General features: G+C 45.2%; 1 protein-coding gene across 1 annotated transcript in view; it reads left to right on the top strand.

Annotated features, from left to right (window-relative positions):
- The window catches only part of UTP14A (UTP14A small subunit processome component), a 385,668-nt gene that overhangs the window by 323,789 nt on the left and 34,215 nt on the right, over window positions 1–27,664 (top strand). The window contains exon 14 of the mRNA XM_069212909.1: window positions 1,236–1,335. Coding sequence (XP_069069010.1) covers window positions 1,236–1,335 — 100 coding nt within the window. The remainder of the gene's footprint in view (window positions 1–1,235; window positions 1,336–27,664) is intronic.

The following is a 27,664-nucleotide window of genomic DNA, read 5'->3' as shown; positions in this document are numbered from 1 at the left end:
AATTGCCAGTCTTCTTTCCACATCCAGACTCTGTGGCAGAAAGAACTCTTCATACCTTAGATCTCAAAAGAGCTCCTATTAACTACATTGACAGAACTAAAGATTTTAGAAAAACAAAACAACTTTTCATTGCCTTTCAACATCCACATAAAGGTAGTCCTATATCTAAACAAGGCTTAGCAAGATGGATTGTTAGATGCATCCAAACATGCTACATCAAAGCAAAGAGAAAACGTTTAGTCACTCCTAGAGCACATTCTACAAGAAAGAAAGGTGCATCAATGGCATTTTTAGGAAACATACCAATGGCTGATATATGTAAAGCTGCCACATGGTCAACTCCTCGTACATTTACAAAACACTATTGTGATGTTTTCTCACAGCAACTGGCTACTGTAGGCCAGGCTATATTAAGAACACTATTTCAAACAACTTCCACTCCTCCAGGCTAGCCACTGCTATTTTCTGGGAGGACTAACTGCTTTGTAGTCTATACATAGCATATGTATCTGCAGCTACACATGCCATAGAACAGAAAATGTCACTTACCCAGTGTACATCTGATTGTGGCATGTGGAGCTGCAGATTCACATGCACCATACCGCATCCCCGGAAGCCTGAAGTTGTTCAAGTTTAACATTTGTACATTTGTACATATGTATATACATTTACATTTGCATGGACATCTCTTTATATTCTTATACTCTATCACTCCTTCCTTCACCCTTTGCGGGAAGACAGTCTAACTATGGAGCCGGTGCCCATGCGCACTGTAACCGAGAAGAGCAGTCACTCGATCCCGTGACTCTGAAAAGACTTCTTCGAAGAAAAACAACTTGTAATGATCCGAGCCCAACACTAGATGTCGGAAGAGATATGCATAGCATGTGTACCTATTTGCAATGGTCTGCAAACAGTGAAGCACTGGCGTACTGTCCCTCTTGAGGTCCGAGAGATGAGGATGATTGTCCTCCCAGAGCTCAGTACTGTCTGCAATGAGGGAAGGTATTCTATCTGACACTAGGTATGCATGCACGCTGCTTACTACATGATACTATAAAAATTCCTCTGTCTAGGTTAGCTGTTGACCTTTGAGAACCTCCCTCTTTCCTGTGTCTTGTCCCGTGCCTGTTTTCGACATTTGCTTGGCTGTGCCCAAGCCTGGCCTGAGCAATGATCATCACTGCTACATCTGCCCAAATTAGCACCAAATGCCTTACTCTTTTTTTTTTCAGATTTATTATCAAGGCTGCCCCTGCCCCCCCAAGAAAAGATCAGCGCCTGCCACATGTGATAATAAATGAAAAACGAGACATTGCTGTTGCAGCCCATCAGGTAAGAAAAACTTGCTTCTGTGGGTTGGAAAAAGGCTCTGCTCTTTCTATTGTAATGCTTAAGGCAGTTTCACAAATATGTAAATCTAAAATAGATTACCATTCCAAAATCCATTTTGGAGGTTTGTTCCATTTCTGATGGGAATATTTTTGTTCATGAACGTAATTTAAGGCTTGCCAGAGGTTGCAGCTGTGACTCCTAGTACTGCCCTTACGACACCTGCTCTTTTCTGCCCGTCTTTCATTATACTAATAGTGAATAATCTTCTATTATTCAGTATTAGTGTAATAAAATGTGAGCACACTTAGCTGGAACACGACCTCTGGTGCTAGCTGTGGTGAATAAACAGTTTTTTAATGTATAATATGCATGCTTGGAGGTGTGTGTGTGTGTGTGTTTGTTTTTGGTTGGGTGGGCAAGTGAATTACAGTCAAGGACTTTGAATGGTGGTGAGTTTGCATTAGATTAGGACCCAGAGATTTTATTCGGCCCCCAGACAAAAAGAGTCATCTGCATGGACACCGCAGGTAAAGTTAGTAATTTCAAGCCGATTGGTTAAAGCATATCTACAAAACAAATTTATTGTACAGCTCAAAATGAAAGTAGTAGTTTCCTAACTTCATTCGTGAAGCTGCTTCAATTCCATGTTCTGTGATTAAAAAAGCAGAGACTTTTAATGGCTGTGCTATAAAATCAGCAAAAACGTGCTAAGAAACGTGCACCTTCTAAAAGCAAGTCAGTGCCTCCAGTTGTGTCCGTTCACCTTTTGCCATATATACGCAGGAGTTAATGTTCTGGCTTAGAAGTAGTATGTAATGCCCAATGAACTATAACTGTCTAATATTCCTATTGTGATGAAGAGTAAATCAACATTTTTAGACTCTCTAAAGCTCCTCTCTCAAAGTCTGTGTCATTATTTTCTGCTTTTCTCATGTATCATTATCATTGACAGAGAGGGCACTCCTTTGTTGGTACTAAACACTCAAATGTTATTTGCTTCACTTAGCACATTATACCACTGTTCTCACTTGTGTTGTAAAAGCAATAAAAACATGGGCGACGATTCACCAAAATGTCAGGGGTAGCTGAAGTGTTATCACATACACTTTGACCTTAATATCACATCAAAGGAAGTGACATCATACAACCCTGGACCCTGACATCACAATAATTAACATTGGCGAAGCAAAGTGAGTAAGCCAGACCTCTTTTAGGGGGTTACCCACACTGAGAAAAATTGAAAAGAATGGGGTGAAATAGTGCATTTTAAACTACAATTCTCATGTAAATTTACTAAAATGCCATAGGCGTCTACCACCCCCACCCGAGGATTTGGTTTAGTTATTATAAAATCCTGATACTCCTGAGAAGGCTTCCAATTCTTCCTTAACGGCCGGCATGGACTCTGCCAAGTTGCCTAGAAGCATAAGTCTGCAAAAAGCACAAGTTTGAACATTTTGTCTTTAATATTCATGCAATGTATAGCTTGGTTATTGTTTATTCTGTGAATAAGAGGTTGCATGGCAAAAGAAGAAACAGGAGGGGCTTTCATTTCTCGTTCCCCTCATGAGTCAAATGTTATGCAACAGTTTCCTGTTTATTTTTATCTGGGTTGTGGGCCTATTGGAGTTTTAGAAAGGGCTTTTTGAACAAATTGCCAGTCTACCATATCAGAGACCTACTCTTCATCAAGCGGGGCTTTTGGGGTCTTATTTTAAGTGGCTGAGTCCATATGATTCACTGCTAGCCTGTTTTGTCAGTATGACATCTGCAGATCCCTGGTTGGAAAGGGGAGATCCATTTCGGCCAGACAAGATTCAATCTTGCGACCAAGATACTTACTAAATTCTTCTCATCTTTGTTAAGAAGAGATTCTGAATTAATGGGAACCACAATTTAAAGGATCCTCCTGGGCTTTTTGGTAGACTGTCTACCTGCATCGAGCATAGTGTCTGTGACCCTTCAACACTCACCCATGTAATTAAACAATTTAGCTAATGGTTAAATCAATATATTTTGAAATACTTTACAAAATGCCATAGAAAAGCATCCTGGGCCTGAATAGGTGTACCATTGCAACCTCCATTTGGGTAATGGGTGCTTCTAGGTCATGGAAGATTATGAGGGTCTATTGCTGGGGGAATATATTGTACATATAAATCCAGTGCATGTGAGTCCAATTCTTGCTTGCTTTATAATTCTGCATAAACATCTGAATTATGTGTGAAATTACATGCCTTATGTGCCTTCATTTTATATGCCATAATGGGTCTGCCATGCCTCCTTTCTCGTATTAATTCTGGTTGATATACATTTTTTTTTTTGGCTCATTCCCCATTTAGGAGCTGTTCTAGCTTCACAAGTTGTTTGAGCTTTTCACAGATTGAAATGTTTGAGGTAGTCAATCTCACTTATGTCTCTGCTCTACTGCTCAAATCCAGGACTCGAGCACCAGTTTCTTCTCTTATGCCAGCTTTTGGAATGTTGACATGTGCCAGATCAGCTCACCTCTTAATACTGCCTTTGCCGCGTCCCACACTGGGCAATCCCTGGTTCCCCCGTGTTATTCTTTTGGAAATAGTGATGGGTGCTGTGTCAGCAATTGTAGCTCTAAGGGAGGTATCCCTCAAAGCAATCCCATTCAGGTGCCTTTAAAGTTGGGGGTGTAGATTTTGAGAGCCCAGTGCTGAGCAATAGAGGTGAGTGATCTGATAAAGTACAGACCTCAGTAGCAAACACTAACTCGTATGCCTGTCTGTTGAGTAGAAAGAAATCAATTGCTATTGTGAGTCCTTTGAACCTGAGAGAAAAAGTGTAGTCCCTCGTGTTTGTTGCAGATGCCACGCTTCCAAGAGGTTTGATGCTCACCACAAGTATTTGTGGTGTGCCGTCTTGAAATTGATCAGTTCAGAGCATCATCGATAACCGCATTGCTTTCCCCATTTATTTGAAAGTCCAGTAAAAAAGGCACCTATATGGGGAACAGAAATTGATAGTGTTTTTTATCCACAGTGAAAAGACCTTTATATGGGGGAATATTGATTGATAAAAAGTGTTTTCTATCCTCCTTGGGACCATATATTTAAAAGATAGTGAGCTCTCTGTTCTGTAGGTAGCCTCTAATGCCTGTCGTTCTGCCTAGATCCGCAATGCAAAGCAAACAATGCCACTAAATATATAAACAGGGCTGATCACTTAGTAAAAAGGATCCATTGAACATCTGCAATAGTTCATATTATATCAATCCTTAATTGATTAGATTTTTACTCCATGGTGTCAATGGCATTTTGGCCTACACTAGATACAAGGGTCTCATCAGGACCATAAAGATCTGGGGACATCTGTAACAAGGATAATAACATTAGGAGAGGGTGGTGATCTTAGGTCAGAAAGGTCGCGTCTTGCTGGGTTCTCACCCTGGCCACCCTCCCTACTATTTAATTTTTCAAACAGTGGTGGACCACCTAAGTAGGCGTTGCAGGCCCCAGGTTTAAAAAAGAACATTAGCCTTTACTGCTTCATGGGTGGCCTCCCTCTCCCAGTCCCAACCTCTGGATACACTGCCTCTTAGTGACAAGGCCCAAAACTGCTTTACAATGTTTTTTTTTTTATTCAGAACTTTGTTCAGCTAGTATCACATCTGTGACACAGTGAATGGGGTTCACTCTTCTGTACCTCAACCATTTTAAAATCTTTATTGATCAGCAGTAAAAAAGGAAACTGGACTTTCTGCGCTCAGCCATTCAGCTCCACAGAGCGTTTACCTCATTTTTTTATTTCTAGCTTTGTTTTCCTGTTTCCTTCTAAATCAAGGGCAGCTTATGCCACAATGCCCTGGTTTCAAACCTTGCAAAAAGGGCCAGAAGTCTATTACAGAAGTTAGACTGCATTTATTCAGGGCTGGACCCTTACCTGTGATCCAGATCCGGGTGTCCACTGAGGGAAAAAGCCAAAGGCATTACACATTTTGTTTTTTAAAAGCCTCCATTTTGATGGGTGGTTTGAAGATAGTCAGGAATCCAATTGAGGAATTCCAAGAGCAAAGAGTCAGGATTAGCAAGTGGTGGGAGCGAGGGAACAAGCTAAAATACACAGCTTCATTGGGTCACGTGCGCCAAGCAAACTGAGGCATTTAAATACTAAATGAACATTAAAAGAAAATGACATCAAAGACTACATGACACGAAACATAATGGATTGGGAAAGTCAGAAATAAACCAAAGGAAGAAAAGCCATAATGGAAAGGGTAAAGAAAAAAGGATGAAAACCTGAAATGGACTAGCTGCAGATTCTCTTTAAAACGCAGCTACAAACCATCAGGAAGGTGTTTGCCATTTTGGAGTTGAAGAGAGAAGCAGCAGCAGCCTGGAGCATAAGAGAAAACAGGTCTGTTGAGAAAGACTCCCAGCCTGCAATTGAAAGCTTCATTCAGTGTCTTCTGAGCCCTGGGAACTGCTGGACCCCGCAAAGTAGTTATCAGACAGCCAAGGAGCCACAGACACAACAGCATTGCTACTGGGTGTCCTGGGAAAAACTATGCAGGCCAATAAAAATGTCAAGCATCTTTTTATAAGACCCGAAAAGCAGGAAATCCCCCTGCACCACTTCCCTGATATCTAACAAGCTTTTTCCCTTATTACCAGAAACAAAGTCTCCAACTTTCCAAAATCCAGCATGCTCCCACTTTCTTGTTACATCCAGATCTAACTGGATGCCTGATTCCGTTAGCATCAATGAAAAGGGGGTGAAGGTATTAATATGAGGTATTGAATACCTACTTATAAAGATCAGCCCGCTTCCTGAGCAAGCACGTGAAGATCTTATAACAAACTTTCTTTGGGGATTTCGATAATTTTGCCACATCTTGTACACCATGATCAATCAATCATTTGCAGAGCGTGCAACTCCCCCGCTAGGGTCTCAAGGCTCTGAAAGGAGGATGAGGGGGGAGTGCTACTGCTCGAACAGCCAGGTCTTGAGGCGTATCCTGAAGGTCAGCAGGTCCTGGGTCTGTCATAGGTGGACAGGGAGGGAGTTCCAGGTCTTGGCGGCGAGGTGGAAGAAAGATCTGCCACCTCCTGTAGTTCGGTGAATGTGAGGGACGGTGGCGAGAGCGAGTTTGGCAGAGTTGAGTTGATGGTTGTGAGTGTGGAAGGTGAGTCTCTCATTGAGGTAGGCAGGGCCAGCGTTGTGGAGCGCTTTGTGAGCATGGATGAGCAGTTTAAAGGTGATCTTCTTGTTGATGGGGAGCCAGTGTAGGGGTCTCAGGTGGGCTGAGATGTGGTTGCGGCGTGGAATGTCGAGGATGAGGTGTGCGGAGGAGTTCTGTATGCGCTGCTATTTTTTCTGGAGCTTGGCCGTGGTTCCCGCGTAGAGCGCGTTGCCGTAGTCCTGTCTGCTGCTGACGAGGGTGTCCGTCCTTCTGATTTTGGTGGGGATCCATCTAAAGATCTTGCAGTGCATGTGTAGGGTGTTGAAGCAGGAAGATGAGACGGCGTTGACTTGCTGGTTCATGGTGAGCGCTAAGTCTAGGATGAAACCTAAGTTGTGTGCGTGGTTGGTGGGTGTTAGTGCGGTTCCAAGGGTGCCTGGCCACCAGGAGTCGTCCCAAGCGGAGCGATTGGAGCCGAGGATGAGGATCTCTGTCTTGCCCAAGTTCAGTTTTAGACGGCTCCTCTCCATCCAGTTGGCGATGGCCTTTATTTCGTCATGGAGGTTCGCTTTGGCGGTAGCGGGGTCCTTGGTGAGTGAGAGGATCAGCTGGCTGTCGTCGGCGTAGGAGATGATGTTGAGGTTGTGGGATCGGACGATGTTGGTAAGCTGTGCCATGTAGATGTTAAAAAGGGATGGGCTGAGTGAGGATTCTTGGGGAATGCCACAGATGGTCTTGGTGGCTTCAGAAAGGAAGGGAGGGAGGCGGACTCTCTGGGTTCTGCCGGAGAGGAAGGATGTGATCCAGTCTAGGGCTTTGTGGTTAATCCCTGAGTTGTGGAGGCGTGTGCGGAGGGTGTGGTGACAGACGGTGTCGAAGGCAGCCGAGAGGTCTATGAGGATGAGGGCCGCAGTTTTGCCTTTGTCGAGCATGGTCCTGATGTCGTTGGTTGCGTCTATTAGGTCGGACTCGGTGCTGTGGTTCCTACGGAATCTGGATTGAGAGGTGTCCAGCGTGTTGTTGTCTTCCAGGAAGCGGGTCAGTTGACCATTGACGATCTTCTCGATGACCTTCGCCGGGAAGAGAAGGGAGATGGGGCCGGTAGTTCTTGAGGTCTTCAGGGGCTACTTTGGGTTTCTTTAGCAGGGCGTTGACTTTGGCGTGCTTCCAACTCTCCGGGAAGGTGGTGGTCCCGAAGGAGCTGTTGACGATCATACGGAGTTGGGGGGCGATGATGGGGCTTGCTTTGTTGAAGACGTGGTGGGGGCTGGGGTCGGAGGGTGATCCGAAGTGGATGGTGCTCATGGTTTTGATGGTGCTCATGGTTTTGATGGTGTCCTTGTCATTGATGTGGGTCCAGGAGAGGTGTGTTGGGGTTTGTGGTGGCCGAGGTGGTCGTGAATGTCAAGTTGTTGAAGCTGTCGTGGATGTCCGTGATCTTGCAATGGAAGAAGGTGGAGAGGGAGTCGCAGAGGTCTTGCGAGGGAGGGGGGGTCGATGGAGCAGGACCTGGGGTTGGCGAGTTCCTTGACGATGTTGAAGAGCTCTTTGCTGTTGTGCGTGTTGTTGTCGATACAATCCTTGTAGAAGGTTCTCTTGGTAGTCCGGATTAGCTGGTGGTGCTTGCAGATGGCTGTCTTGAGGGCGATGTGGTTGCTCTCTGTTTGTTCGTGGCGCCACTTCTTCTCGATTCTTTGACACTCCCGCTTGGAGGCCTGAAAGTCGGCGGTGAACCAGATGGCCTTAGTGCTGGTGCGGTTGTTGGAGAGTTTCCTGATTGGGGCAAGGGTGTTGTCGCAGTCGTCTATCCATTGTCTGAGGTAAAGGGCAGCTGTGTTGGGGTCGGTGGTGATGGGCTGCGGGGCACCGGTGAGGGTGGAGATCAGCTGGTCTTCAGTGATCTTGTTCCAGCTGCAGTGGGGGCTCTGTTATGGGTGGTGGTGTGTGGCGGGTTTCTGGAAGGTGAAATGGACCCATCGGTGGTCGGTCCATTAGAGTTCGGTGGTATGGCTGAAGGTGACGTGGCTGCTGGCGGAGAAGACAGGGTCGAGCGAGTGGCCGGCGGAGTGGGTGGGCGTTGTTTGAGACCAAGGTTGGCGAGGTTGTTGATCAAATCGGTGGAGCTGCTGTCGTTGGCTTCTCGAGGTGAAAATTCAAGTCGCTGAGGAGGATGTAGTCTGTAGAGGCAAGGGCGTGGGTGCTGATTAAGTTGGAGATGGAGTCACTGAACGGGGCCGGGGGGCCTGTAGACGAGGGTTCCTCTGAGGGTGGTGTTGGCCTTCATGTGGATCTGGAAAAGTAAGTGTTTGGCGGCGTCAAGGGCGTCATCGGTGTTGGTTGAGAGTCTGACAGTGTTCTTGTGGACTCTGGCGATCCCTCCTCCCGGTCTGTTTGTGCAGTTTCTGCAGGTGATCTTATAGCCTTCAGGGATGGCTATGACGATGTCGGGTTCCCAGGAGGGGTTCATCCAAGTTTTGGTGAGGAAGGTGACGTCTGGGGAAGATGAGGTGAGTAGGTCCCAGAGTTCGACGGCGTGCTTTTGGATGGAGCGAGTGTTGAGGAGGATGCGGCTGAGGTGGTTGTGTTTGGTTCTGGTGTGAAGTTTGGCAGCTTGGGGGCAGGAGAAGCGGCAGTTCCGGCCGGAGAAGGGTCTGTGGGTGATCTTCGGGGTGGCTTGGAAGCAGGTGGCAGAGCGGCCTGTGTTGAAGGCGAGGAGGTCGTTGGCATTGTAGCAGCGTCTGGCGGTGTGGGGAACACTCGGACCAGGGGCTCTGGCGCTGGGCTCAGATGGGTGCAGCTGGGTGCAGACGGGCTAGCATCTGGCACGCCAGTGGCGCGACCGCCATTAAGAAGGGGAGGTGGGAAGGAGGAGCAGCTGTGAGGCGGGAGCGGTGGGCGAATGGGGGCGCAAGGCAGGTGGGGCCTTAGGGGACGCAGCGGCAGGAAAGAGAACAGGGAGAACGGCAGAAAACAGCAGAAAAAGGAGGAAAAAGGCAAAAAGGCTCACAGCAAAGGAAAAGGAATCTGAAAAACAGAGCTGCTGCAGTAAAAAAAAAAAGGCACAAAAAGAAAGACAATTACAAGACAGACACACAATACTTACGGCAACCACTAGACACCAGGGATGAAGCGCAGGCCGGTGCCTGCGGGTGGTGGAGGGCCTCGAACTCGCAGCAGCAGCCAAGAGGAGCTGCGCGGCGTGGGGAGTGAAACCTGACCTTAAATCAAGTCAGGGGTCACTCTTAGCAACGCGCAGCGGGCACCATTAAGAAGGGGAGGCGGGAGTTAAGACCTACGGGGAAATAAACCCTTGTTGCAGCTTTCCATTGAATCTAGCCATGTATTGTGCAAAATATGTATAGTAGTAGTCTTTGGTATTAGTAAGTGCCAGGCCCCCCTTCTCTGGTTCCACATATAAAGTACAAAGTGCAATTCAGGAAGATTTTGTTGTGCCAGATAAAGAAGGTAAACATAGATACTACTTTTCTAAAAGTAAAACACATGGATTGGCTGACAATAAAAAGTTCAATAATGGCAGTATTTTAACCAGAGCAATCCTCCCTAAAATTGTCAGAGGGAGCAAGCCCCACCGTGATAGCATGGTCTGAACTTTGATGAGGAGTCAAAATTGTGATCATATAAGTATTCAACTTTTGAAGAAAATCTGACCCCCTAGGTATCTCCTGGGTCAAGAACTCAAGCAGGAAGCCAATTTAGATAGTAAGTAGTGTGTCTGACCTACACGCGCAGAAAATAATTTGTGTTTTTTTCCTATTGATCTTATGTCCCCCCCACTTGCTCAAACTGCGAAAAGATCTCAGAGGCTTTTTCCTGAGAGCTCCTATTTTTATCTATAAATAAAATAATATATCATCTGCTTGACAGGGGGGGCATATCGCAATGTTCTGTCTGATAAAGATATCTAAAGGCCCAATAAAGAAAACTAACAATATTGGCGAGAGAGGGGTACCCCTGCTGGGTTCCCGCAGGCTTGTATTTTACCCACATCTACGGAGTTTCTAACCATTTTGGTTTCAGCACTCGGATACATCTTTTGCATCAATCCTGTGATCTGGGAGGTAACCCCAAATTTTGTAAGATGTCAAATAGCATCTCCCAGGCCACCAAGTCAGAGGCTTTTTCTGCATCCAGTAAAAGAATGGCAGCTGGGATACTGTTGACAGATCAGTAATCTAAAGCCTCGGCTAGGAAATGTGTATTGGCTGCCAATTGACAACCAGCAACAAACCCATTTTGATCATGATGGATCAATTTTGGCAGCATTTGAGTTAAAACGGTTAGCCAAAAGCTTCATGAAGAACTTGTAGTCAGAATTCAAAAGCGTGATCAGGTGGTATGAATTTGGATCTTCACTATCTCTTTCTTTTTTTAAGAAACAAACTAGATTTCCTGGACAGAACGATATCGGTAAAGTGCTCCCCTGCAACATTAAATTGGCCACCAGAAAAAGATGGTCTGCCAAAACGTTAATAAAGATTTTAAAGCATTCCGCCGGTATGCCAAGAAATTCTCTAATCTCTTTTTTGCAAATCTGAACCCAGCCTCCCACTTGAAGATGCTGCCACTTGAACACCTCCTGGTTCGAGGCACATCTCGCTCCAATGCGATTTCAAGAATAAGAATTGCATGGTGTGAAAAACCATTGGGAAGCATCCTCTGGCCCTTAAAAGTTAGGGTTAAACTATACACAACCCCTCCCTACCCTCCACCAACAATAATAATCTCCCCAGGAACTTGTATTAGAGATTGAAAAAGTTTCTCATAAGGCCCCGGGCTATCTTCCACCGCAGCATAAAAGCTTACAAAAGTGAGTCTCTTGGAATGCACTGAGCAGTGCACCCAACAACAGCACACATTTTTGTCGCCAACAAAATCTATCATATGAGCCCAAAGTCTTTTGGCCAAAAATACTGTTGTGCCTCTGTGTGTGGCTTGAGCAGTAGAGAAACCTCGATAATCTGCACAATTTGTAAGCATAGAAAAATCAGGGAGCTTCTTAGCTGAAACATGGGTCTCTTGCAGCAACACTACAGAAGGATTCTCCGCTTTAGCCCACACTTCTATTGCCCCCCTCTTCCTGTTATTCAGACCATTAGCATTCAGATAGGCAACCTTGACTATACAGTTTAATTGAACCATTTAGCCATTCCCAAAAATAAGCACTGAAGCATCGTTCTAGCACATTAGCTTTTACAGTGCCCACAAAAGACGAAAGTAGATTGAGGAATCAGAGTGCAAATATAACTATGGTGCAAAATATGAATAAAGGGACTTTGGTGCATCATTCCAAACAGAAGTGCATATCGTCTGTGTGCAAGGAGGCTATACCTGTACTATTAATTTTCCTGAGCATTCGAATCAGAATGCAAATATGCGTAAAGTGCAAAAACAATCCTAAACTAACTATGGCGTGAACTAACCATATAGGGCAATTGAACTGTGTGCCCTTGGGCATTTTTCCTACTATTTATTCTTCCAACATAAAAACTTAAAAGAGAGTGCCCAGTGTACCTCAAATGTCCATAACAATGCAGAGAGAGGCTGTATTGCGTAGTTGCATAATAGTAGGTGTATACATTTAAACTGCCGCCTGCACATTCCAGGGCACGGGCCCACCCTATCGCTTTTAAAATGCCTATAGTGCAAATGTGCTGATCTGATCTCAAGGGAACTCAGTTATTAAAGTGCTCGACATATCTTCTGCCCCCAACATCACCCTCCCAGGCTTGCGACCAATACTATCCATATCTGTGCACTTCACACAGCTTTATAGGACGACTGCCCTGCATTGAAAAAGATACACTCAGCTGTATACATGCCCTGATTTTTACCCCATGTGACCACACCACATGCAGTGAATCAACTTTAGGATCTAGCTTCTTATTTCTCCCCCCCCCCCCACACATATACCCACACCCTAACATCCCCCTACTCTTTGAACGCACCTTCCCCATTCCTCCTCCCACCCAATCCCCCCCCAGCCAGCCCCTCCTCAGAGCGACCTATTTCCTTCCTGTTATGAGATGACTTATTCTGTCCAGATCCAGTTGGCTAATGAAGCAGCACAGTTTTGTGCACAAGTAAAAGCTTTTTGTTGTCAACACAGATGAACTTGCAGTGTATGTCTAATCAATCACAAAGTAATGGCACAGTGCCCCATTCAGCAGCTGCACTGCCATTTGGGTTTGCTATTACTGGTTTGTGGCATCAGGCGATGGTGTCCTTCATACATCCCTGGACACATTTCTTGGACCCTTGTCTCTAGTCGCCATGTTAACTTTGGGACTGTTAGTTTCCTGCCACTGGGTTTCATCGATATAGTGATCCACATAAGCTGTGTCTTTATGAAAAGGGTTGTTTCCATGTAATAGGTCTCTCATTACTCTGATGTCAAGCACAATGCTTAAAAGATACAGTAAGAGAATCCCATGTTCACTCCCTCTGGCTCAGGTCTTTTCCCTATCAGTCTTTCCACACGTGATCACAACGTTGTTTTGGATTCCTTCTCGGACAGCTCAAGGTCCAAGCTACTGTAGGGGAATCCAATATTTGCTTCCTCTTGTTCAGCCTCTTCCCTTATCAGTTACTAGTCAACCCTCACCAATACCAGTCTATGTACTGCCTGAAGTGGTACTAGCTCAATCACTGCCAATAACACCAACAGTGTTTGTGATGCCAATACTTCGATTGACGGTCTTGGGCTATGTGGGCATGGCAGTTGCTGTATGCCACAGTCACTTTTTCACAAGAAGTAGAGATTGACCCTGATATGAACTTGCACAAAGATCTTCCTGATGCCCAATACATATAATTTTCCCACCTCGGTAAAGGACCTTGAAGCACTGTCTTTCGATGCATAAACCGTGGTGCTGATGCTGGACTTACGTCGCTTGCAATGGAGAGAAGTAGAGATTGACTGACCCTGATATGAACTTACACACAGATCTTCCTGATGCCCAATACATATAATTTTCTCACCCTGGTAAAAGACCTTGAAGCACTGTGTTTCGATGCATAAACCGTGGTGCTGATGCTGGACATACGTCGCTCGCAACGGAGCCCATAGTTCTCAAACAGGCTTAGAAGTTGGGGGAAAAGCCTCACTCTGAGCCTGCTGTCTCCAGGATTTTCGATAACGTGATAGGATACCTTAGACAGGTTATATCTTTGTGTCCAAGAACCCTAACACCAAGCATTTAGTGGTAATGGCAGCCTACCCTGGGTGTGCGGGGTAAGGCTGTGCCCTTTTGCATGAACAAGGTGATCAAATGTCTCGAACCACAGGAAGGTGATTTAATAGCCCTGTGGACTTTAATTTAGCTGAACTGAAAACTAATGTCAGCGCTAACAGGGTCAAATGTGAACTCTTGAATTTGGAACCTCTCCCTACAGCCTACTCAAAGTCCAAATAAAGTGTAATTTTAATTGTAATGTGTAAAAGAAGGTGGAGGTGCGCAGGCAGCGTGGCGTCAGAGATCTAATGCAAGGTGGGCCTGGATGAAGTAATTGATTTGTGCTTTGGGAGAATCTGTTTCAGTCCTCAAGAGTTGACACAAGACAGGCATTGTCCACTAGTTTGGTATGATCACTTCCCAAACCTCTTTCCAGCCTAAAGCTTTGACGTCTCAGTGCCCCAGGAGTCACTTCAGGGCAATAAATAAGCTAATTCCCCTCCCAGCAGCTATGACTAAGAATTGTCAATGGCATCCCTGTGACAGCATTGGCTCCAATTTCCATTGAAGGGAATCCATGCCTTTAGTGCTACCGAACCAATTCCTGCATCCTCCTAGTGGGTGATACCATTAATGCTCAACTACTTCCTTGTCCATCACCATTGAAGTCACAAAAGAAAATCTGGAAAAAGAAGTGATGCTGTTCGCTGAGCGGCCATGTGTCCCCTACAGCCTTCAAAAAGCATGTAATTGCATTGATATCTTAAAGTAACGTTTGAGGCATGTGTGGCTGTTGATACACATGATTACATAATCTCACCCTCTAGAGTTGGACTCTGAAGTATGTGAGTTGTTTTTCTTCAAAGAAAGTATTTGGAGTCACAAGGTAGAGTAACTAATCTTCTTGCTGGTAATGCACATGGTCATCGACTTCATTGTTAGAATTGGGACAAATACACTTGAATATATTAGAGTGACAATGGTGCAATGAACAGAAATATAAATATTGTGACTTATGTGAAAACCAACAGACAAACAGATCAATTGATCTGTTTGTATATATTACATCTCATAATTCTAACAACACCAAGGGAAAACCCCCTGATCAGTAAAGTATTTTGTGTCACACATCAGATATAATTATATATCTATATATATATTATATATTAATGGTGTTCATTGCACCATTGTCACTCTAATATATTCAAGTGTATTTGTCCCAATTTTCTGCTCTAATTTTAGTTCTGTACAACATATATAGACATTATTATTATTTATTTTCAGCCCTGATGAAGTCCTCAAGAGAGAAACTTCTCAGAGGATGAAACACGTGTTGGCTGTTCTTGTGGAGAACAATAGAACACTATGAATTAAACTGGACTCTGAGACAAACACGAGTTTGTCGTACTTTCACCAAGGAGATTGGACATTTGAACTTACTTCTAATTTGATATCATGAGTGCTCTGACATCTGTTTTTTTGCTGTTTTGTTTCCCTTGAGACATTGGAGGACTAAGGAAGATCCTCTTGTCAGAAGCACCGTGCCATGAACGGAATGTTTTGATTTTAATGGACGTTCTGTGAGCGCCCTAAATCCTATGAATTTCTTCCTAACCAGCACTGTTTTGACTATGGTGTGTGGTAGGTGCCCAAGGTACTTATACCAGGTCCAGGTATCCCCTCTTAGTGAAGTGTAGGTTGTGTCTAGAAGCCAGGCTCTCTAGAGGTAGCTGTGTATGAGCAGCCAAGGCTTATCTAGGAGACATGCAAATCTCACGCAATACCACTGTAGTCTCACAGCACTTGGACACATGAAAGAAAACACTTAGTTGTACAAAAATAAAGGTACTTTATTTTTGGGACACAGTAACACAAAATACTAGAAGGGCAACCCTCCAATAGGAGGTACGTAATACACTGAATATAGACACACTAGTAATCAGAAATAGGCATGGAAAAGGTTAGAAAACAGTGCATATAGCAATAACCTGTAGTGACCCTAGCGGAAGCACAAACCATATACTAAAACAATGGAATGCAAACACAACAGCCCAGCCTATGTAAGTAGAATGTGCAGAGGAGAGCTGGGAGTACCAGAAAACCACAAACGTAAGTAACAGAACCCTCCAGCGACCAGGAATGCAGGAGTAAAACACTGGATTTTCCCCAAACCACCCAAAAGGAGGAAAAGAAGAAAAAGAAGACACCCTGACAAGACTGCAAGAAAACCAGTGGTGGATTCCTGAATAAAGAAAACCTGTGGAGAGAGGGTACCAAGTCCAAGAGTCATAGTGGAGTCCAGGAGGAGTAGAAGCTAATACCCACCCAGCTGTGCTTGCAGGAATTGGTTGACGGTGATGAAGAACCGGTCAGCACCGCAGCCCTGGAGCCAGAGAAGAGTTCCAGATGGATGCAGATGATGTCCCACGCTGGAGTGAAGATTGCAGACTGATATCGGTGCAGGAATTCCACCAGCAAGCCTTGGCAAAGGCAAACTTGCGGTTAGTGGAAAAGCGGTGCTACTAGGGACCAGCAAGGCCCAGGAAGACTCAACCCAGGAAGGGGAGTCACAGGGAACCCTCAGCGTTAAAGAGTGTCCACAGGAGCAGAGGCAGCACCCACAGGAGTCCCACAGGACGGGGACACAGGAGTTGCAGAAGAAGCCCAGGCAGCACTACAAAAGAGTATCCCACGCCGACTGAGAACCACGCAGGAGGCTGTGCTTTCCAGAAAGGAGTGCTGAGGGCTGGAGTCACACATCGCCTGAATATCCCTTGGAGGTGCAAACAAGCATTGGCAGCTACAAGAGACGCTGGGTGCTGTTCTGCGTGGGAAGGCAAAGCCTTACCTCCACCAAAGTTGGAGAGCTGGCAGAGGGGACCAATAGGACTACTCTGGACCACCACCTGTGATGCAGAATCCAAGCAGATCAAGATTAGGGAAGATTCACGCAGCCGGTCGTCACTTGCTGTAGGTACCAAGGGAGATTCCTCCTTCTTCTTGTGCAGGCTGAAGAGTTGCAATCTTCTGAGGATGCACAGCTGGGGAAATGTTGCAAAGCTGGCAGGAGACGTGAAAACAAAGTTGCAGAAGAGTCTTCTTCATTGTAGCAGTGTTGTCGGTTCCTGGAGGGTCCAGTCACAGTTCCAGTGGCCAGAAGTCGAAGTGGAGCTTGCAGAGGAATCCTGCTGGAATTTTGCAAGCCGAATCTGAGGACCCACCCAAGAGAGATACCCTAAATAGCCTTGAAAGGGGGATTGGTCAGCTAACTAGGTAAGCACCTATCAGGAGGGGGCTCCGACGTCACCTGCCTGGCCACTCAGATGCTCCCCAGAGTTCCCTGTCAATCTTTGAAACAAGATTGCAGAACCCAGGGAACCTCTGGAGGAGCTCTGTGCACAACCCCTAGGGTTGTGATGGACAGGAGAGTGGCCAATCCCCTTTCCATTGTCCAGTTTCTCACCAGAGCAGGGACTGGTATATGCACGGAGGGTACCAAATATGTGCCCTTCAAGGCATACCAGTGGCTTGTGGAGGCTACCCCTCCCAAGCCAGTCACATCTATTTCCAAAGGGAGAGGGTGTTATCTCCCTCTCTCACAGGAAATCCTTTGTCCTGGCTTCCTGGGCTTGATCAGATCAAGCAGCAGGAGGTCAGAAACCTGTCTGAGGTGTGGCAGTAGCTGGGCTGCCCGGAAAACCCAGAAAGACTGATGGTAGCAATGCTGGGGGTTCTCCAGAGTCCATGGAATCATACTTCCAATATTTGCAACAGTATAGAGGTATGATTCTGACAAGTTTGATCCCAATTACCATTATGTAGCTGGACATAGGTAGTGACCTATGTCCAGTAAACGCATAAAATGGCATCCCGACTCACAAAGTCCAGGATCATGGATCTGGAGTTTGTGGGAGTACCTTTGCTAGTGCAGAAGTGCCCTCACGCACAGGTACCTGGTACGAGCACCCTGCCCTCTAGGCGGAGAGGGCCTACCATAGGGGTGACTTGCAGTGACCTGTAGTGAAAACAGGTGCATGCACCCGTTTTACGCAGACTGCAATGGCAAGCCTGCAGAACCCTGTCCATGGGCTCCCTATGGGTGGCAGAATAGCTGCTGCAGCCCGTAGGGATCCCTTGGCACCCCAGTGCCCTGGGTACCTAGGTACCATATACTATGGACTTGCATGGGGAGACCAGTATACCAATAGTGGGAAGAAGAAGGTACAATTTACAGGAGAGAGCAAAACTACTGGAGTTTTGGTTAGCAGGATCCCAGTAGACACAGTCAAACACACTGACAACAGGCAGAAAATGGGGGTAGCTATGCCAAGAAAGAGGGTCCTTGCCTCCAAAGGTCAACTCCCTCCTGACTGGTGGTCACCACATCGAGAAAACGGGCAAACTTGCAAACATCTGGTGAGACGCACTATCAGATCAAGAAAAGTAAAAAGATAGATGCAGCAGGGAACAGGGTGGCTGCCTAGTCTGCCAGCCAATTGAGAATTGCCAACTCCTTTTGCCTTCTCTCCAGCTGTGACAGAGCTCTTTGGGAGGAGATGGAGGGACTCCTCCTCCGTCTCCCTGAAAAACATAAAAAAGGATTTATGAGATCACCTTTGAGAGTAAATTAATTGCAAACACCTCCATCTACTTCCAGCTTGCTCCTTAGACGTCACACCTGGCTCACAGTCGGCTTTAAACTGGAAGTGCAACAAAACATTTTCACACTTTTGACGGCAAATCGCTCTTTGACCGTTAGATGGACACTCAATGTGAGAAAATCAAGAAAAGACAACAAGGTGACCAAAGCTGTTGGAGCACTGGAAACATCATCACAAGCGTCTCCTGTTGCTGCTGCACCTACTGTAGAGGAATAAAATCCTCCTCCGCAGACCCCCTCCAGAACCTACCAACTTCCCCAAGCACAAACCACCTTCCCCAGGTGATACTGTATGGGCTCCAGGGGTAAAGGTAAAGTTGGTTTCACCAAATCCTCTGCACCCCCCACTAAAACCCTGGTTTCACAACCACCCCCACTGATCACACAATACCTGTTGGGGGTTAACTACAAGGGTTCTTTCCCACCACTCGAAACATCACCTCTGACTAGTGGATGTGGATTATCCAACTTGGTTATTGTCTTGAGCTCACTTCCACTCCTGTAAACATTCCACCTTGCAAACACAAACACTCATCAGAACTCAACAGTTGCTCAGGGAGGAAGATGAGGAACTCCTCGAAACATGAGCCATAGAACCATTGCCAGTACACCAGCAAAGGCACAGGAGTCTACTCCCTCTACTTCCTTATTCCCAAAAATGACAGGTCATTGAGACCAATCATGGACCTCAGATTCTTAGATAACTACATTGCCTCAGAGCTCTTTCTCGTGGTCATGCTTCAAGATGTCATCCCGTTGCTATAACAAGGCGCCTTCACGGCAGCACTCAACCTGAAAGGCGCCTAATTCAACATTCCTATTCACCCAGTGCATCGCCGATACCTCAGGTTTGTAATAAACAACCAGCATTTCCAATTCAAGGTGCTCACCTTCGGGGTCACAACAGCCTCCAGAGTTTTCACCAAATGTCTTGCAGTCATAGCAGCTCACCTGCGTAGGCAAAACATACATTTTACCATATTTAGATGATTGGCTCATCAAAAGCGCGACTAGTCAGAAGTGTTTCTACCACACTAGGCCACCATAAACCTTCTTCGTCAACTAGGCTTTATAATCAGTGCAGCCAAATTCCCCCTCCAGTCTCTCCAAATACAACCCTACCTAGGAGCCATCCTCGACTCACAACGGGGTTAGCTTACCCCAGTGCTGCCCAGATTCCAACCTTCCAGGTGCTCACTCCCCAGTTCCAGCCTCATCACCAAGTAGCTGTGAGGACAGTCATGCGTCTCTTCTGTATGATGGCTGTATGCATTACTATAGTACCATACACCAGACTCAACATGCGTCCACTGCAAAAGTGCTTAGCACACCAGTGGTCTCAGGCAGAGGGTTAATGGGAGGGGAGGATCTAGTGTTGGTCAGTCGTTAAACTTGCCAGGCTCTGCGGTGAAACACAGACAGTCTCCTAAAAGGACAGCCTTTTTTAGACCCAGTTGTGCAGAGAACTATAACGAAGTCTCCCTCATGGTTTGGGGGAGTGTATTCACAAGATCTCTCAGTCCAGGGACGCTGGCCTCTCAGCCAGAAGACATCTCCATATCAGTCACAAAGTTGCTAGCTGTTCATCTAAGGCTCAAAGCCGTCCCCCACCTTAGTGGCAAGGTAGTCCTGATCAAAATGGACAACGTGAATGCCATGTATTCTCTCCAAAAGCATGGGGGCACCAGGTCCCCTCAGCTGTCTCATCTCGCCCAGACCATTTGAAAATGGGCTTTCTGATAACATTCACCTGTTAGCGGAGTACCTTCCGGGAGTGTATGACTTTGCAGATCTGTTTAGCAAGAGACACCAACAAGTCCATGAGTGGGAGCTCCACCCGCAGGTCCCCCTCCTATACTTCCTGCATTAGGGCCACCCACAAATAAATCTTTTTGCCACAGCAGAAAACACAAAATGCCTAAACTTCACCTCCAGGTTCCCACACCATGCAACTCACTGTGGATGAGGTGGTCGGGATACTTGCTTACGCTTCTCCAACTCTCCCACTGCTTTTGTTTGTGGTTCGCAAACTTGCCAAAATCTTTCACCTTCATCCTCGTAGGTCCTACATAGGCTCGGCAACCATGGTTCTCCACATTCCTCAAACTCTCAGTAGTTCCCCATGAGGTATTGCTGAAAAGGCAGGACCTTCTCATGCAGAACCATGGAGAAATCAGATAATCGGACTGAGATCCCTCAACCTTGCAATAGGTCTCCTGAAGTCCTAGAGTTTGGTTATTTGAACCTACTACAACCCTGTATGGATATTCTTAAATCAGGCAGGCCCACTATGTGTGCTTGTTATGCTGCTAAGTGAAAAAGATTTGTCCACTGCTGTCATTCCAAACAAGTTGATATAAAACCTAATGTTATCTTGGAAGGTCTTAAAAGGGTCATTCCAACTAGGGTGCCACCAGCTCCCACCTGGAATTTCAGGATTGTATTAACAAGATTAATGGGCCCTCTATTTGTGCCCCTCCACTACTGCACCCTCCAGTTCTTATCCTGGAAAGTATCATTCCTAATGGCTATCACTTTATTAGACGTGTCCGTGAACTCCAGGCATTAACTTTAGAAGAACCTTTGTTCCAATTGCATAAAGATACAGTGGTATTATGCACCAATCTAACATTTCTTCCAAATGTGGTATATCTGAATTCCACCTTAATCAGTCTATTGAACTGCCAGTATTTTTCTCTAACTTGACTCAGTTGCGGAAAGAGCTCTGCACACCTTTAATGTTAAACAAGCCTTCATGTATTATATTGATAGAATAAAAACTCTTAAGAAAATACAGCAACTCTTTGTTGCTTTTCAAAACCACACAAAGGAAGGGCCATTTCTAAATCAGGCATTGCATGTTGGATTGTCAAATACGTCCAAACATGCAGTGCTAAAGCTAAAATAACTTTTTCTATCCCTCCTAGAGCTCACTCCACTCGCAAAAAAAGGAGCTTGAATGGTCTTCGTAGGAATTATACCTGTAGCTGACACATGTAAAGAGGCGACTTGGTCTATATCACATATGTTTACAAAATAATATTGTGTAGCTGTGCTGGCCCGTCAACAAGTCAGTGTAGGTCAAGCAGTCCTACGTACATTATTTCAAACAACTGCAACCCCCACAGACTAGCTAACGCTTATGGAGAAGGAATGCTTTTCAGTTTATGCTAAGCATGTGTAGCTACAGCCACACATCTCGAATGGAAAATGTTACTTACCCAGTAAGCATCTGTTCATAGCTTGTAGTGCTGTAGATTCACATGCGCCCACCCTCCTCCCTGGACACTTTTAGTTGTTAATGTTATTTTTGTAGGTTGTCGCATATTTCTTTGGCATAGACATCTTATTATATTATGGTCTACTTCACTGTCCATCCTCGCCCACATTGAGAGGAAACAATCCTCCAATGACTCAAAAGACTTTCTTAGAAGAAAAACAACTTGCACACTTCGGAGCCAAACACTAGATGGTGGGATTATGCTAAGCATGTGAATCTGCAGCACCACATGCTACAATCAAGTGCTTACTTGGTAAGTAAAATGTTCCTTCTACTAGGACCTCTGTGCATAGTAACTACCTGGTAGGCAGCAGATGAGCCTATAATTACAACAATGCCCTACATGCAACCTGGCACTTCCAAAAGGAAAGACAGCAAAGACCCCCAGTACAGGTTAAATAAATCCAGTATTGTGTATACTGGTCTCCTGGCTATGTGAGGATAATCTCAGGCAAAGTTCCCCACTGCTTATCTAACAGTGTGACATGGGACCTTTCATTTTCACTTTGTTCACAGTCTTATCAGGGGAAGTCCCAGAATGGGTCTTGTTTACCAGCTCTTCACAGAAAGCTATTGTATTTTGAATTTAAGTTAGCCATACCTTCTGTTGCAGAGGGTATTGTTCTGACACCTGCTGTATTATTCAGGGTGGGCCAAAATGATATATTTCTATTAATTGATATCTCTGGAAAGTGACCTGTAACCTATGGTGGAAGTTCTGTTTATTTGCATTTTCTCCTGGAAAAACCAATGGATCTGCCAGTGAGGATGGTATTTTTTCCTTGTCCTACTCTTCGACAAAGTCATGATTTGTTTCAGTAGCCTTGCCCAGGGGAGGGTGGGGGGAGGAACTGTCTTATCAATTGCTCCTCCAAACAAGGAGGTTTCATTTCTATGCATGATTAGAAGACCGTTTTACTGAAATACTGCTTTGCACCTCTATCAAGGTAATGCTGAAGTGGAATTAGCTGAATGCACTCTTAGAAAGCTCTAGAATGACCTTCTGTACTTGTCGGTGAAATGTTCTAAGATTTGGCAAATGCTAGGCAAGTGCCAATGTTTCTGCATACTTTTTCCTGTGATCAGGAGGTTAGAGCTGCCTTGGGCAGGTCATTTGTGTTACACTGAGGCCTTTGTACTGATTTTCTTGTGTGGAATCCCTCTAAATAACACTTAATATTTGGATGCCTTTTACTATGCCCACAACTAAAATGTTGACCTTGTGTAGTACAGTCTGAATCATTGTATTTTGCTCCTGTTCTCAGTGGTTGGGACTATGTGAGCTGCCTTCTCGGGCACAAGATAAAATGTTATATTTCAAGTGACAAAAAAGGCCATTGTACTCTTTTTACCCATCCTCAGGGTGGGTTTGATCTAGCACTGATACCTAGGTTGTGGTAGTCTGGATGATTGCTGGACAATTGATTTTGCTTTTGTCATGATTTTGCTTGACATATCAAATGTAATGAGCACTATCAGTAATGTGATTCTCATGCAGCGTTAGTCTAAGGTTTCATATCTAACACCATGCCTTGGATTGGGTGGCTAAATCGGACTCATCACCTTATGAACTCTCCTTCCAGGCTTCAGAGATGTCAGAAAACATTTTCCCTCAGCAATGCCTCTTTAGTTCTGACAGATAGTGCCATGTGACCCTGCCTCCAAACATGCCACTGGAATATATTAAGTGCCAACTGATGTATTACATCAGTTCCTGTTTTCCATGCCTCACTGACACAGGTCTTGAACTCTCAGATTCTCACAGAAATAATTCCTCAGCATTTTGAGTGCCTCTCCCGAAAGCTTCAGGATTCAACTTTTGTCTCAAGTGTCTCTTTTGGATCTTCACTATATCTGTAGATAGTACAGGACCATGATGCCATAGCTTGTGACTCTGGGTACCCAAAGACAATAAGAAGCAGGAGGCAGAGTGTTTTTTACTAAAGCATGCAAGGAGATACCTCAGTAGCTAGAGCAAAGCTTTCGTGGCAAGGGTGAATCAAAGGATCTAAGGAATGTCATAACCAGCAGCAGCTTCAGTTGTCCCAGTCCCCTGCAGGTTCTGCCACTTCCAAATCGTTTATGCCCCACCTCTTCACAACATAATTTCCAGCAGGTGAGATGGTCTCTCATTTTTACACAAATTGAGAGGGAATAGTAAGGGATCGCTGGGTTATCCAGGTGATCCTCAGTGGCTACCCCCTTCGTCCCTTTCTTCCCCTCGAGACTGCCTGCCTTCTTCCAGGGCCTGCCTTTTGGCAGAGGCCTCGGTTTTAGAGTCTCGGATCTTGTCTTGCTGGACGTGGGGCCATAGAGGTGGTGACTCTGAATGAGAGAGGCACATCATTCTCTTCCTTTATTTTTTATTGGATCACAAAAAGGGCTGAAGCTTGGGGGCCCATCCTGGATCTCCACATTCTGAATGTGTCCATTTGCAAGACAAGTTCAAACTGCTCTACATTGAGCCGTTTCCTAATGATCTTGCACACAAATAATTAATTGTACCTTCAGGATGCTTCTTTTCATCTTCCCATTCACCCCCCTGCTGACATGGGCTGCCTGACGTCCACAGAGGGATCTCAGCACGATCAGGTCGCAGCTGTACTAGTCCAAGTATCTTTACACGGGAGCTGGTGGTTTCTAACTCCAGATTGAATACATACTCGTTCTGCAGGTCTTGCATCTGCTTGGCCTCAGACATCCTGTTGATGCTCACCTCAAATGGCAGATGAGTTCTCTCGATTTCTGCCTAAGGAGGCAGTAGCTTCAACATCATGGTTCTTAGCAGCGGGTTTAAATGTGGCTACTGTTAAGGGCTACCTGATGGCCCTGTCTGCCTTCAGTTGCCTTCCTGGCCTATCTTCCCTGCTTAGATCGCCACTAGTCATGTGTTTTTAAAAAGGTGTGCTCTGTTTTCTCCCTTTCTGGTTGTTGTTCCTATGTGGGATTTGAATCTTATATTGACATTCTTTATGGTTTCTCGATTTGAACTGATGCACAGTTGTCTAGTTAGAATTTTTACCCTGAAGAGGGTTTTGTTACTGACAATAACTTTTGCTTTTTTAGGCCTTTTCAGTTGATCAACCTTTCACAATTTTTTACCAAAATAAGTTGATCTTCCGGACCTGCCCATCCTTCTTAGCCAAGGTGGCTGCATTTCATTTAGGCCATTCTTTTACCCCTCCATCCATCATTCCTACTCCAATCAGTGAAAATAAACAGCTGTGTAGACTCCACAGCCTCTACTACTTTCTCCAGAGGCTTTCCAGTTGACACCATCTGGCGGGGGCATGGTCATGTTTACACAAGTTTGCAAACCAATTCTATCTCCCGTCTTCGGTACACATTGACAGGCAGGTACACTGCATGAGGTGTGTTTCATGACTTCCTTGGTTGACCAGCTCTACTTACTCCCACCTCCAAGAGGGATGTGGTTTTGGGACTCATTCATAACGTGAAAATCTTTTGGAAGGCGTATCAATCAGAAGAAAATGTTATTTATCTTTGCTAACAACATGTCGGGAAGATACATAACCTTCCCACAGATTCTTCATAGTTCTGTTTCTTCCTCGGTGAGTTAATGTCATAAGATCCATGGATATGCAAACATGTTGTGTGCCACAATTGTTGCGGCCGTTGCAGTTGCTTGGTTCCTATCCGCATGTCTAAATGATGTGCACATTAAATACCAGGAACTGACGATGGTGTGCCGATTTACTCCTAGTATACTCTGGTGTCGTCACTTGTAGAGATAGTCATGACAGGAGCCACATGACACCACTTGCCGGTGCTGGAAACAGATGGCTAGTGAAAATTGTTATGGACCAATCTAAAGGCTAGAAGGAGAATTTGCAGGATGAAAAACGTGCTGGAAGATCTCCACCAGAAATATTATTAGTGAAGTTAAGTAACTTTTTCTTTGTTTGAGAGTACTCGGGTAGTGCAGTTTGCTTTGGCCCAGCACCAGTCCATTTAGAGCCTACACAGGGATCTTCTCTGTCCCCCATTAATCAACATGTCTGATACCAAAAGTTATCCTTCTGCGGGATTTGAGTCTTTTCTTCGTGAGTGTTGTAAAGGATATAAAGGTCGTTCTATATTGGGAGATGAACCCTTTGAGGTTTCAGCACTTGCAGAACCCTGAAACCTAGGAATATCAAGGGAAGGGAGTTGAATCCCTTCAAATCAGAGATTTTTCAGTCCGAGTACTACTGGGGCTTAATCTGTGCCCGAAGTCCTCTTCTGAAACGATGAGGAATCTGACAGCCCTTTGGATCTAAATGAACTGTTTCAGTCTCCATTGAAGGTGTCTCAAAAACTATTTTCTTATATGAAAATTCTGTGCTGTATTCTACCCTACCTTAATATGTCCTTGAGGGTTTGGCAGTGGACGATTTTATTCACTCGAGTTTAAAGTTTAGCAATCTGATAAACTATGATCGCCCAGAAAAACCCATAGGCATAACATGCATCGGATCTATTATGATAGTTTTGCATCCTTTTGGTGCATAGATTTCGTTTTGGGGATTTTTTTTGTTTTTGCTGTAGTAATCCAGTACTTATTTCAGTTCCTTGGCTTAGTCTTGCTTTCATAGGAATTTTTAAACACTGCCTGTGGCGCAATGATTGTTAATCAACTGTCGTCTTTTTCAGATCTTACACGGTAACTCAATAACTCCAGGAAGCCTTCTGGTTAGTGTGAATGTTGTGCCTCGCAACGGGCATTTTCTATCAGTAGCACTGTCAGAGCAGCCCAATGAGTCACGCTGCTACGTCATGCTTTTATAAAAAGCTACAACCCTATTAAATCTGTCCAGCATATCAGCAAGGACGAGTACAAGATATGAAGACTGTTTAAGAACTGCCATAAATCTCATAATTATGATTTCAACTTTTTCAAACTGTTTCTAGCGTGGAACGCATTGTTAAATGCTCATTTGTTTCCAAAGATTCCAGGATTGCCTTTAATTAACTAGAATTAGCTGTTATTGAGCTCCCCGTGGAGCTCAGCTGTCGGACTTATTTTCTGGGATAATGGAATTTTTATTTAATAGATCAGCTTTTATTATATCTCTGATTTCTCCACACCTTTTAGATCGAAGATGGCTAGACAGTGCATGTGCTGTCTGTTGCAGGACATTGTGATTCATCAAGAACATATAGGGGGTTGGAGTCCGAACACTGCTTACCATTGGTTGGCATTCCTTGTCACCCATTTGCCTGCTATTGGTTCTTGACCCAGCTGTGTTTCTCCCGGTCATTGAGCATTGCCTCTGAACACCTCTTTTGATTGGTTGCCTTCACCCCCTCCACTGTTTGCTTTTTAAAACTTCTTTCTTCGGTGCTAAGCACACTGTGAGAGGGTGTGTTTTCAAGCTTTCTCCTTTTTGTACCACCCCCTGCATTCAGTTTTCCACTGTCCCAATCTGGCTTCTCCCCATCCTCTCCAAGTTGTTTTCTCCGGTTTCCTTCTCTCCCTTGCTTTCTCCGCCCCTGCCGTCTTTGTTGCCCCCATGCTCCCTCCTTCTCTCTAGCCCATTGCTGCGTCCCTCCCTCCTCTGCCCTCCGTGTTGCTTCCCTCTTACCCCACGTTGCTTCTGACTCCCCGTGTTATTTCTATACCACAGTCAAATAGTCTAAAGCTGAAATAGACATGGAGGAAGGATCCTTTCTAGTTCTTTAGAAATGTATATGGCCTAATTCTGTGGCAGTTGTAGCTTCTCAACTAACGTTTCATTTTTGAGGTACCTCTGTTGAGGACACTGCGGTCATTACGTTAGGGGGTGCCAGTCATCGATTTCTTTGGCTGAAAACGAAAGAAAAGCACAGCATTCAATGCCAGGCACAACTGATGGTTGGTTCATTCAGTGTACATGTATTGGGCCACCCTACGTCCTTTGCAAAGCCATAAACTGTGCAGGCCGATCTGTTCGTATGATTATTCTCAAATTAAGGGCCCATTCTGCTACTTTACGTGTATTAGTATGACCCGCATCTCATCACAGCGGGTGTCCTGTCGCCTAACAAAGGGCAGCGTGGCCATG

Source organism: Pleurodeles waltl, chromosome 2_1 (genome assembly GCF_031143425.1).
Source record: "Pleurodeles waltl isolate 20211129_DDA chromosome 2_1, aPleWal1.hap1.20221129, whole genome shotgun sequence".
NCBI lineage: Eukaryota > Metazoa > Chordata > Amphibia > Caudata > Salamandridae > Pleurodeles > Pleurodeles waltl.
This window is presented reverse-complemented; position numbering and strand designations above follow the sequence as displayed.